Source organism: Molossus molossus, unplaced genomic scaffold, assembly GCF_014108415.1.
Source record: "Molossus molossus isolate mMolMol1 unplaced genomic scaffold, mMolMol1.p scaffold_m16_p_8, whole genome shotgun sequence".
NCBI classification, from domain to species: domain Eukaryota; kingdom Metazoa; phylum Chordata; class Mammalia; order Chiroptera; family Molossidae; genus Molossus; species Molossus molossus.
The window spans coordinates 93908876-93921307 of NW_023425402.1; the positions used below are offsets into that span (position 1 = coordinate 93908876).

Sequence of the window (12432 nt, forward strand, 5' to 3'; positions counted from 1 at the left end):
GTTGGTGGCGGCGCGGCGGCGCGGCGGCTGCACAAAGCGCAGCTGCTCTGCTGTCGTCCACGCCCCCTTCCCGCTCCGGCGACAGTCCCTGCGGAAAGTGGATTCTGGTGAGCCCCGAGCGGGACCGCGGCGGTCCTGCGGGTGGTCCGGGTCAGGTGACAGAGAAACGCTTTCCTAGTGCACCACCCCCTCTCCCCTAGGCAGCCCGCGCCCTCAGGCCTGAAGATGCTGAGATCTATGTGGAATTTTCTCAAACGTCACAAAAAGAAATGTATCTTCCTGGGCACGGCCCTCGGAGGTGGGTGACAGCCTTGTTGGAGCCGTGGGAGAAGTGGGTGGGGGAGAGGCTGCTGTCTTCCGAAACAGGCCGGGACCCTCGTCCGGCCCGTGTGCAGGGGGTGCGCTCAGCTGTCATGCGGGGCGCCGGCGACGAGCCGCGAGGTCCCGGGCATCTCCCCGATGGTGCAGGGTGTGCCCTTTGCCCTGACACTGCCCCGACTCTGTTTGTCGCCGGTCCTGTATCTCACGGGCCTTGGGAGAACCCACCACAATCGAGCTGCAGTTGCAAGGCACCGTTCTCTCGTAGACACGCATTGTTGTTGTTTTTAATGCTCTTCCATTGTTTTCCTGAGCTTCTTTGTTTCTTTTGGGCACTCCTGGTACTTTGCTTGGCTTTCACCCGCGGAAGTTTCGTGATTATATTCTAGGAGTTACCTAAAGTCCGCACCTCGAGTGTTGTTTAAAGTTAATTTTAATTTTTGAAAACAGCGCAATCGTACAGAAGGGCTGGAAGATAGGAACTAGGCAAAAAACCCTCAAATCAATATTTTAGTTCTGTTTCTGTTATTTTAGAATACAGACTGTGCAGTGAATTATGCAGTAAGGCAGTGGTTTCAGGGTGTGTCATCTTTCTCGGGATCTTCGAGGTTGGGATCAGTGCCCATCTAGCTGACATTACTGAGTTGCACAGGCTGAAAAGAGATTTAGAAACAGGTAACAATCATGAGAGCCTTTTTCCTCATACGGCAATCATGTCATAATGAGCAGGGATGTAAAGAAGAGAATAAAAAGCCTTGTGAGGTATAGGAGAAGAAAATGTAAGAATGTTAAGAAATTTTTAGAATTTGAGTTTTTTGAGAAACATTATCACTACGTGCTTTGATTACAGAAGTACTTAAAAAACAAGAACAGAAATTTCCCAAAGAATTTGGTAGCTTTTTTCTTACTGTTATTAGATTATTGTCCCCCAAACAATTTGAAATTAACAATACTCTTAGCATCACTGATTTAGATCTGTCTATTCTTGAAAATTTGAAACAGGCCTCTTACTGAGGCACGGAGAGAGTCTTTTCCTAGTCTCTGAGCTCTATCATAATTTAATAATAAGCATATGTACATTTTCATCAAATTAGATGTCAGCCACTGTTATCTAATGTATATTTAGATTATGCTAAGACTATTGAGTCCATTTTATTTGTAGAAGCTAAAGATATACGCGTGATGGAAGAAGTATAAAGTATTTTTGCTGCCACTGAAGGAAATGAAAGACTCTCTCTTTAGCAGCCTCAGAAAGATTAGCACACCCCTTAAAATTTATGGAACAATCTACTGGTAGATTAGGAGAATCAGAGGGGAAGCAAAAGATTATACTTAAGAGATAGGTACAGATTTTTTCCCCCAGAAATTTTATCCAGAGCTTTATAGTTACAGATTAAGAGGAATGAGAAAGAAAAAATGGTTCAGAGAGACAGAAAGCGGAAATAATGAGTAATTGCTTTAGATCAATTTGTACAATTTGAACAGTTTATGCAAAGACTAGAGCTTTGGTTCTCAAACTTTTTGTCTAGAGGTCTTCTTTACATTTTTAAATATTAAGGGCTCTAAAGAGCCTTTTAAAATGTGTATCTAATTAGTAGTTGCCATATTAGAAATTGCAACTAAGAAATGTTTAAAATATCAATACTGAACCCATAATATATTAACATAATTACTTTGCTAAATTAGTGAGAAGAGTGGCATTGTTTTAAATTTTTATAGATCTCTTTACTGTCTGGCTTAATTGAAGAAAGCTGGATTCTCATATCTTGTTTTGTATTTAGTTATTTGCAATGCCACAGATTATGTAGCTCCATTGTAAACTCATGAGAATACGAACGAAAAAGACAAATAATGATTTAGTATTATTACAAAAGTAGTTTTGATTCTAGATCCCCTGAAAGTGTACTGGATATCTCTAGTAGTGCCCAAGAGGAAATAATCCCAGTGCCCCTGGGAGAGACAGTGTTCTTGACTTAGAGGAACTCATGGTACATGCAGTCCAGAAAGAAGAAATGGAGATAAATGAAAGTAGTACAATGATAGTATCATAGTCCCATAGCAGCGTGCTATGAGGAAGCATAGAGGAGAGAGAAATATGAAGGTGTCTGGTAAGCTTCACTGAAGAATCTGATTAAGTTGTACAGCTAGCAAAGGAGAAGGGGGCACAGCAGGAAAAAGGAATGTCCAACAGATTCAGAAACATTACTTTTTTTTTTTATCCTCACCTGAAGACATTTTTCCATTTTTTGTTCAGGTAAAGTGGGAGGGAGAGAGAGGAACAAAGAGAGAGTGAGAAACATCGACGCAAAAGGGACACATCGAGTGGCTGCCACCCGCACGACCAACAGGGGCCGGGGACAAACTGCAACCAAGGTCCGCGCTCTTAGCGGGAACCAAACCCAGGTCTCTCAGGACCGTAGGCCAATGCTCTAACCACTGAGCAAAACTGGCCAGGACCAGAGATATCACTTTTGATGAGTCGAAGTGTATTTTACTCTGGCTAACTACAGAGAACAGATGAAGAATGGCAGGAGATGAGTCTGGAGAACTAGCCAGAGTACGTATTGTAAAGGGCCTTCCTTACTGTGCCAGTCCACAGAATTTGGATGTTATTCTGTGTATCAGAGATTCTCAGACTTCAGTATATATTTTTGTGTTTTTTGTTAATCCTCGCCCAAGGATATTTTTTCATTGATTTTTAGAGAGAGTGGAATGGAAGGGGAGGGAGACAGAGAGAGAGAGAGAAACATTGATGTGAGCGAGTCACATCTGTTGGTTGCCTCCCACACAGCCCAGACCGGTGCCAGGCCAAAGTTGCAATCCAAGTACATGCCCTTGACCAGGAATCAAACCCTCAACCCTTCAGTCTGTGGGCTGATGCTCTAACCACTGCGCACACCATCCAGTGTTTAGTGTATTTTTAATAAAATATAGAATCCTTTTTCCCGGGATCATTAATTCATTCAGCAACTCTTTATTGAGCTCTTATTGGAGATGTTTTCAAGGAACATCCTTAAAGGCTACACTTTTAACAAGTTCTTCAAGTAATTCTGATGTAAGTGGAACAGAAAATCCACATTAAGAAATGCTAGAGGTTGTTAAAGAATTCTAAACACAGGAATAATGTATCAGATTTAAGTTTTAGAAAAACACTTTGCATGTAAAAGATGGAATGTAAAGGTGTCAGACCAGGAACAGAAGAGGAGAGGTAGGAAGCTGTTAAGTGAGTGCATTAATATTCCAGGTCTGGAAGAGGACAGTGGGTAGAGGAGTTGGAGTCAAGTGGCAGAAGTTAGACAGTTTTCTGAAATAGAATCAGAAATTCTAGCAGGATTGGGTAGTCTGTTGAATTAGGAGCAATGTTAATAGATTATTTTCAAACTTTTATTGAAATTATTAACCTAGTAAAATAGTAGTACTGAAGAGATTTTCATCCAGGAAGAGGAGGCTAAGAAATGGTTTTTTAAAAGCAAATATATAATATGGAAATATTAGAAGATATTTTGCTTTACCAGTCATGTTCTGAAAGGAAACCTCAAAACATTTTACGTTTATTTTTTGAGGTATTTAGTGAATGATTTTATTCATAAATAAAGTCATAGCTACAGAGGAAAGTTCAACACTATATAATTCCATCCTTCCATTTTTATGGATGAAAAAATTTAGGTCCTAAGAGAGGAAGGAACTTGCTCAAAGTGACCACCTAGTTGGTGTTACAGCCATCAATACTGTCTTCCAGGCTACAATACAGGCACCCAGCCAGGATCAAGTGATCCCAAGCTCCATAATTTAGCTAACTAATTCTCTTCCTTCATTCTTATTTTCCCAGGGAAACAAATCTGACAAAATCAGAATTATGAAATTTGGGAATGAAAGCCTTGGTAAATTAGAATTTTGTAGGAACTAACTTCAGTTCTGATTCATGTATTAGTTTGCTAGGGCTGCCGTAACAAAGTAACAGAAACTGAGTGGTTTAAGCAACAGAAATTTATTGTCTCATAGTACTGGAGGCCAGAAGTATAAAATCGATGTGTAGGCATGATTTGTTCTTTCTAAGGGCTGTTAAGAGAAGAATCTGTGTCAGGCCCCTCCCCTTGGCTTAAAGATGGCCATCTTCTCCCTGTTGACATAAGAAATACTCAAATCTGTAGAGAATTTTTGCAAGAGTTCAGCCAAACTGGCGTCATGCCTGGAAGCAAGATCTCAGATGTTTCAGAGAATGACGGTTTTGCATTTTCTTTTATACATTTGCAATAAAGGAGGGATTGTAAGGAAGATCACATGAAAGTGGAAGAGAGCAAGGTGCAGAATATCTAACAAGATTATGTGCTCCCTCCAAGGAGGTTACTCCTTTGAGGTATTTATAAAAGAGGATTACTCTGGCATTTCAAAGGTGTGTTAACCTAGATGCACAAGAACAAGGACAGGGCTTGCTTAAGGCAAAGATAAACCTTTTTTTTTTAATGACATTACTTAGTCAAGATTTATTTCAAAACTTGAAATCATTCAGACCAATTAAAATGATACTACAATTTCTTATAATATATCAATACTTAAACTAAAACTTACAAACATCAGACAGTATTACCTAACTCCTAACCCACACACTGTATGATCTAAGTGATAGCAATTTCACAAAATGTAAGGTGACAAAATAATAAAGAACTTCCACACACTTACTGAGCAGCAATCTATTCAAACACAAATCTGTTTTTACACTTCCATGTTTGTTTTTAATTTTCTTCACTGATAATTGAGGTTTCTTTCAAGTGTAGAATTTCTAACATTAAATTACATTTCCTAAGCATTTTTATAAAGAAATGAATACATGCATACACCAAAAAGTAAAACACAATCCTAATGAACTTATCCATGCTTCCCCTTCTCCAACATTAACTTTAGATGTTATTCTAAATACCTTATAAATATGTTGGTTAAAATTAGTTCTCCATTTGTGCAGATTAGGGAGAATTTATTTATTTTTTTATTTTTTTTATCCTCACCCGAGGACATTTTTCCATTTTTTGTTCAGGTAGAGTGGGAGGGAGAGAGAGGAACAGAGAGAGAGAGAAACATTGATGTGAAGGGACACATCGAGTGGCCGCCACCCGCACAACCGACCAGGGCTGGGGACAAACTGCAACCGAGGTACGTGCCCTTAGCGGGAAGCGAACCCGGGTCTCTCAGGACCGGGTCTCTCCAACCTCTGAGCCAAACCGGCCAGGGCAAGGGAGAATTTATTTTTAATAAATTATCTTTAAAATTACATTCCATATACTTCTGTCTTCATCCCCCAACCAAATCTGATACCAAAGTTAATAATACAGTATACTGCTTTGGGGGCCTAAGAACCTATAATCTTAATTTCCTAAGTATCCAATGATTTCAACTTCCTGCCAATATAAACAAAAGTCCCCAGCATTCAAAAATCACTTCATAGTTGTTAGGAAGAAAAATGCATAGTATGAAGATTATTTAACTAAACCTTTATTATTTATACACCCCCTCCCCAAGCTATAAGCACTCTTATCATTAAATTACATTGTTCATAATACAACTACAACGGTTTGTTTGCTCAGGAACGTATAATCATGTTAAATATAAACAAACTTTCTATTTCATAGTTTAATTGGCCTTAAACAGTTTCCCTGGAGGGAAAAACAAGAACTGACTAGATTTACCAACACATTTGAAACTCAAAGAGGACAATTTCTTCCAGGTTCCTAAAAGCAAAATAATAAATGGCCACTGATGAACAATCATCTTACTTATTCACTCACTGTTTTCTAGTATTTTACTGCTCATAACTATGCAGTCTCATCTTGGTTATATTTTAAAAACCAAATATTTTCCTATAACTGTGAATTAGTTTAAACAGTACAGTGTAATTATCATATGCTTCATGTTCAGATAAGCCCATCATACTATAGTACTAAAAAGATAAACCTTTTTATAGGCTTGGTGTGTGACTACCTACCATGAACTGCCCAGTTGGGAATTTGTGATCCAGTCATCCTGTAAGGTTACTTTTGGTCACATTTATTATAGCACCCCCTTTTCATCCATTTCCCTGTATCGTCACATCATCTTCTTTCTACACGCACTTGTGTCTAAAGTTTCTCTTCTTGTAAGAACACCAGTCAAATTGGGTTAAGGGCCACCTTATGACTTCCCTTTACCTCTGTGTAGACCCTATTCCTAAATATGGTAACATTCTGAAGTCCTGGGGCTTCAACATGGGAATGTGGGAGGGCACACAGATCAACCCATAACAGTTTATTTTCTTCTTTTAGCTTTAGTTAGATTATACTACATTTATCAAATAAATATAGTAGTTTCTGAAGAATTTTTATCAGACATGTTGAGAATCTAATGAAAGCATGGACCTTCCCTTGAAAAACACATATACTAATCAAATTTAGTGTTAATCCAGAAAAATCTTAGCTATACAAAGGGCATTATTGTGGCATTTCACTTTACATTGTTGTTACTGCTTAAGAAATAATAATTTTACACATAACTTTTAGCAGTCTGTTGTATAAATAAAATATAAGCAATTCATTGAGTAGTTATGTAACAGTTGCCTATCAAAGGGTTACTTTGTGAAACATCAGTCAGTTTCTTTATTTTGTCGGTTTTCTGGCACTGTCATCAGTTTATTTAGGATGGATCAAAACGAAAGGTATCTATGAAGACACATAGGAAATTTTATTTTTTCTTTAAGCATGATTATAATGCCTTTATTTGCATACAAATATAACAACAGTCATACTTTATTTCTGCCTAATTATTGGTAGCACATGCCCTCTTAATAAACTGTTATTTTGAAGAATATATAACATGTTATCAATTCATCAATAATGCTTATTTTAGTGAAAATAATTCAGGATATGTGTTTGCTTTACACTTCTAAGAGGAATGCTTCCTCCCCATCTGTGACAAACAGACCAAATTCAATTATTTAGGTCATACACAATTCTTAGGTTCTTCTTGGTAGGTATTACGGGCCCCAGACAGGTGATAAGTGAAGATTAGTTAGGTGAAGATTAGTTACTCCCCTACAACCTTGTTGCCAGGTTACAATAAAGCAAATTCTGACACACATAAAAACATGTGTCAGCAGGCATATAAATAAAGCAGTATGATGAATTTGCTCTGTGAACTCAGTGACGTCCCAGTGTCCTTTTTGGTGCTACATTTTATCTTATATTTTTAAAAAGTGTTATATATTTATTGAAGAAAATATGGAAAATATAGAGGAAAAAAGAGAAAATATAGAGGAGCAAACAGAAGAAAAATAATCTGCTATTTCACTATTCAATAATGATTATTATTTATTATATGTTGGAGATTAAAACCCATCTGTTTTTCTATGTATCTGCTTACATTAAAAAGCAAAACTTCCAGGATCTTATTTTATCATCTAATAACATAACATGGATATTTCCTCTAGTCATTAACTATTTAGTAATGTGGTTTTTAATAGTTACATCAGATTCCATTGTATGGATAGACTGTACTTCATTAAGCAACCCCCTATTGCTGGTCATTTAGAATATCTCCAGTTTACTATTGAAGGCATTGCTAGACTTTGTAGACTTAAATCCTTTGCTTTTCAGACCTAGACCTTATGTAGCTGTCTATCTTTGGCTATTAAAACGACAACCTCCTTTTCTTCCTCTTTATTTTTTAATTTAGGTTTTTAAAAGTTGTAATTTTTAGCATTTTGTTAATAATAAGCCTTATATCTGAATAAAGCAGATTAAAATATTGTTTGGAATTTTTAATATACTAATTATTGGATTAATATTCTAGCTTGTTTTAAATATACGATTTTAGGAATATATCTCCTGGGGAAATATGGACAGAAGAAAATCAGAGAAATACAAGAAAAGGAGGCTGCAGAATACATTGCCCAAGCACGACGACAGTATCATTTTGAAAGTAACCAGAGGACTTGCAATATGACAGGTAAGGCCAAGAGACATATTTATACATGTGTAAAGTTATTTGGTGCCCTGGCCAGTTTAGCTCAGCCATTAGAGCATTGGCCTGAGGTCCAGAGAGACCCAGATTTGGTTCCTGCTAAGGGCGCATACCTCGGTTGCAGTTTGTCCCCGACCCTGGTTGGGTCGTGCGGGTGGCAGCCACTCAGTGTGTCCCTTTCACGTAGATGTCTCTCTCTCTCTCTCCTTCCTCCCTCCCTCCCATTCTATCTGAACAAAAAAATGTAAAAATGTCCTCTGGTGAGGATTAAATAAAAAAGTAAGTAAGTAAATAAATAAATAAATAAATAAATAAATAAATAACGTTATTTGGTGATTCATATTAATTTGTATGCCTCCAGGACCAAAGTTAGAAGAAAAAGCAAAGGAAGAATGATAAAATCTAGCAAGTATTTATTACAGGATTTAACTGAAAGACATCACTTAATGTGAACTTTAAAAATCAATATAAAGCAGTATACAACATACATGCTTATTCATTCAGCAAATAACTCGGGTACCCACCACTGGGCAAACAGAAGGTGAACAATTTAAAACAAAACAAAACAAAATATCCCTGACCTTCGGAGTTTATGTGCTAGTGAGAGAAAATATAATAACTAACAAATAGACAACTTTGGGCAGTGACGGCTGCTTTAAGGAGAATAAAGCTGTGGAAAGGGTGAGTTGCTCTTTAAGATAGGGCACTCTGGAGAGCTGGCCTCTTAGAGGAGAAACCAAATGATGCAGTGGAGGGAGCCATGCAAAATGCCTGAGGTGAGTTGCTCTTTAAGATAGGGCACTCTGGAGAGCTGGGCCTGTTAGAGGAGAAACCAAATGATGCAGTGGAGGGAGCCATGCAAAATGCCTGAGGTGAGTTGCTCTTTAAGATAGGGCACTCTGGAGAGCTGGGCCTGTTAGAGGAGAAACCAAATGATACAGTGGAGGGAGCCATGCAAAATGCCTGAGGTGGGAACAAGCGTGGCACATAGAGGGTATGTGCCAGCACAGAGGCTATGTAGCTAGAGCAATGAGCATGGTAGGAAAGAGTGGTAGGAAGTAGACTGCAGGTAGGCCTGATCCCATGGGCCTTATATTTCACAGTAAAGAGTCATAAGTTTGTTACATTTACAGTAGGCAACTACAGGCCTGTAAGTTTAACACAATAGAATATACTCAAGCAGTGTTAATTAATGATAATAATTAGCCTCCAGAGCTAGAAACGTACTGGAAGAATGCCATAACAAAATCATTCAAAAAGAACAAGGTGTTATGTTATAACTGGCATACCTCCTGAAAGAATTAGTCCTCAAATCCTTGTCAAACCTATTTTGGTTTTTGGGTTGTTTTTTGTTTTTTACTATTTATTTATTTATTATTTATCCTCACCCGAGGACTTTTTTTTTTTTTTTTTTTTGTATTTATCTTCAGATAGAGCAGAAGGGAGAGAAGGGGGAAGAGACAGAGAGAAACATCGACGTGAAAGAGACACACTGAGTGGTTGCTACCCATAGCACTCCAACTGGGGCAGGGACAAACCGCAACTGAGGTACATGCCCTTAGCAGGAACCAAACCCGGGACTCTCTGGTCCACAGGCTGATGCTCTAACCGCTGAGCCAAACCGGCCAGGGTTGTTTTTTACTATTTAAAACTTAAATCCTTCTCTAACATTTTTTTTCAAGAAAAATTAATGTAGAATGAATTTATAAAGGTAAATTCTCTTTGTTCAGTTTTAAAAGTAGAATTTTTTTCAAAGTAAGGACTTTCTTTTTTAGGTCAGTTTCATTTGACAGATAAAGAGACTGAGAGCTCTGGCCGGTTTGGCTCAGTGTTTGGAGCATCAGCCTGAGGACCAGAGAGTCCTGGGTTCAGTTCCCACCAGGGGCATGTACCAGAAAAAAAAAAAAAATAGAGAGAGAGAGAGACTGAGATAGGGAAGGTTAAAAGACACATCCATAGCTGGAGTATGATTTTTATATTTAAAATAATAATACTTAAGTAAATAGTAATCATAAATACTAGATAAGTCACAATGAATAAGAGCACAGTTCAAGGGCAAGGCAGATCTGATTTATTTCCCAGTTTGCCTTGTAGTGTCTGTGTGTCTTTGGGCAATCTAAATCTCAGATCTCTGCTCTATAAAATGATAATCGTAAAACCCACTTCATAAATGTTCTGTGGAAATGTGATGCGATAATACAAATAAAGTGCTTGGCATATAATACTTAGTAAATAATTTTTAAGTGGCATAATTCTTTAACTTATATAGTGATGCTACCAATGACATTTTAATGCATTTTGAGAGACTAAGAATAGTCTAGTTTTGCTTATTACTCAGATTTTCAGAAAATAGGAAAAGGTAGGTCCTGGAGTGTCAAAATACATCTTAGTTTGACATGGACCTTTCTGTTAGTTTGTGTCCTCTGGGAAGCAGATGCTAAAATGGCATTAGATGTGGGGGAGATTAATTGGGGATAGCACCTATGAAGACTAAAGGGGAGGGAGCAGACATAGGCAAGTCAATCCTTTAGACCACAATGTAGGCTTCACCTATGACTGGAAAGGGAGAAGAAAGGAAGATTGGATGAGAAGAGTCTCCATCTGCAGTGTAGTTCTAAGAAAGTCTTGGCAGGCCAGTGGGGAGTCCTTAAGCCAGAGATCCCTGGTGGATGTCCTGCAGGATGGGCCTGCTTCAGTATGCCTGCTGAGCACTCTCATTGGCTGGGAGCAGTGCAGACATGGTAATGGATCCAGACCAGTGGCAGCTGGGGCTGTCAGCTAACTGTGCTTCTTCTCCCAGCAGAAGATGTGGCACATTCTCATGACCATCCCAGCCCTCAGATGAATAAATAGCTGACTATAGGCAATTAAAAATAAAATATGGTCATCACTGGGAGCCAAAACAGGTTCACTGAAAAACTTTCCAAATTAGCTTTCTGGTATGCATTGATAATGGGGTTACAACTCATGATTAAATGCCTATCATTTTGAATAGGATGTAATGGATATACTATAACAAATTTAGTATTTTTAGGTAAATATAGTTAGTTTTTCTGACCAAGAAATGATCCCCAGCTTGAAAGATAGCATCTAATAAAATGCTTCTGTGCCTTGATCATTAGCTTTATCTTCTTCATGATTTTACTAAAGATTTAGAAGGAATGGTTATCAAATTTACTCATGACACGGTGCTTGGATGCATAGCTGACACCATAAATAGAGTTTCAGGATGGAACAGTCTTGTCTCATCTAAGTGCTAGATTGGGATAAGTGAATTGTCTGCATTATAAGTCAGCTGTACAGATAAGAATTATCTAAGCTTGCTTGGAAGCAGGATATATGAGTAAGGGTTGGGAATTCTAATTGAGTATAAACTTGTTATGAACAAATTGTATGTTGTTACTTCTAGGAATACTAATTTAATCTTAGACCTTAGTAATAGAGTCTGTGGTTCAGGTCAAAGGTAGTTACAGCCTGCTCTGCAATAGTCAGAGTACAGGTCCATTTCTGCCTTTCACATGTTAGGCAGATATAAACTGATGTATGTCAGAAGCAGCTAAATATAAGGATAATAATAAGCACTAATATTTACTGAGCATTTTCATGTGCAAAGAAACACTGTTCTAAATGCTTTGTATGTCTCAATCCTTACAACAATCGTGTAGGTGGAACCATTGTTATCCTAGTTTACAGATGAGTTTACTAAGGTACAGAGAGGTTAAGTAACTTGTTCAGGGTCATGCATAGTCTTGTCCAGTGAAGGGTTGTCTTGTGATTTGTGGTTGGACTGGAGATGTTTATCATGGAGACCAGATGACTAAAAAAGACATGAATGCCATATTCATCTAGATACAGAAACATATTTTTTCAGTGTTCATACAGATGGCTAGAAGAGAAGAATAGACTTGCCTTTGGTTCATTAGGCTGAAATGGAAAGTAAAAAGCTCTTACCTCTCAGGAGAATTATTGAAGAAACTCTTCTCAAATCATGTTGTTATACCACATAATCTTTAAACCACTTCCCTACTAACTCTGTTTGCTGAATGTAGGACTCTAGCCTTGCTTTTTCTGGGTAAGGTAACATACGTGTTTGGCCGAATATGGAAAGACAACAAGTACACAAAGAAG

General features: G+C 38.0%; 1 protein-coding gene across 2 annotated transcripts in view; it reads left to right on the plus strand.

Annotated features, from left to right (window-relative positions):
* Positions 1-14: 14 nt before the first annotated feature.
* Positions 15-12432, plus strand: part of PEX3 (peroxisomal biogenesis factor 3) — a 31773-nt gene continuing 19355 nt past the window's right edge. The window contains exons 1-3 of one of the 2 annotated variants that reach the window (XM_036248380.1): positions 15-107; positions 205-298; positions 8158-8289. In XM_036248380.1, coding sequence (XP_036104273.1) covers positions 226-298; positions 8158-8289 — 205 coding nt within the window. In that variant the 5' untranslated portion in view covers positions 15-107; positions 205-225. Of the gene's footprint in view, positions 108-204; positions 299-6272; positions 6336-8157; positions 8290-12432 lie in introns of those variants that run through there. The other variant, XM_036248381.1, reaches the window with a different exon arrangement.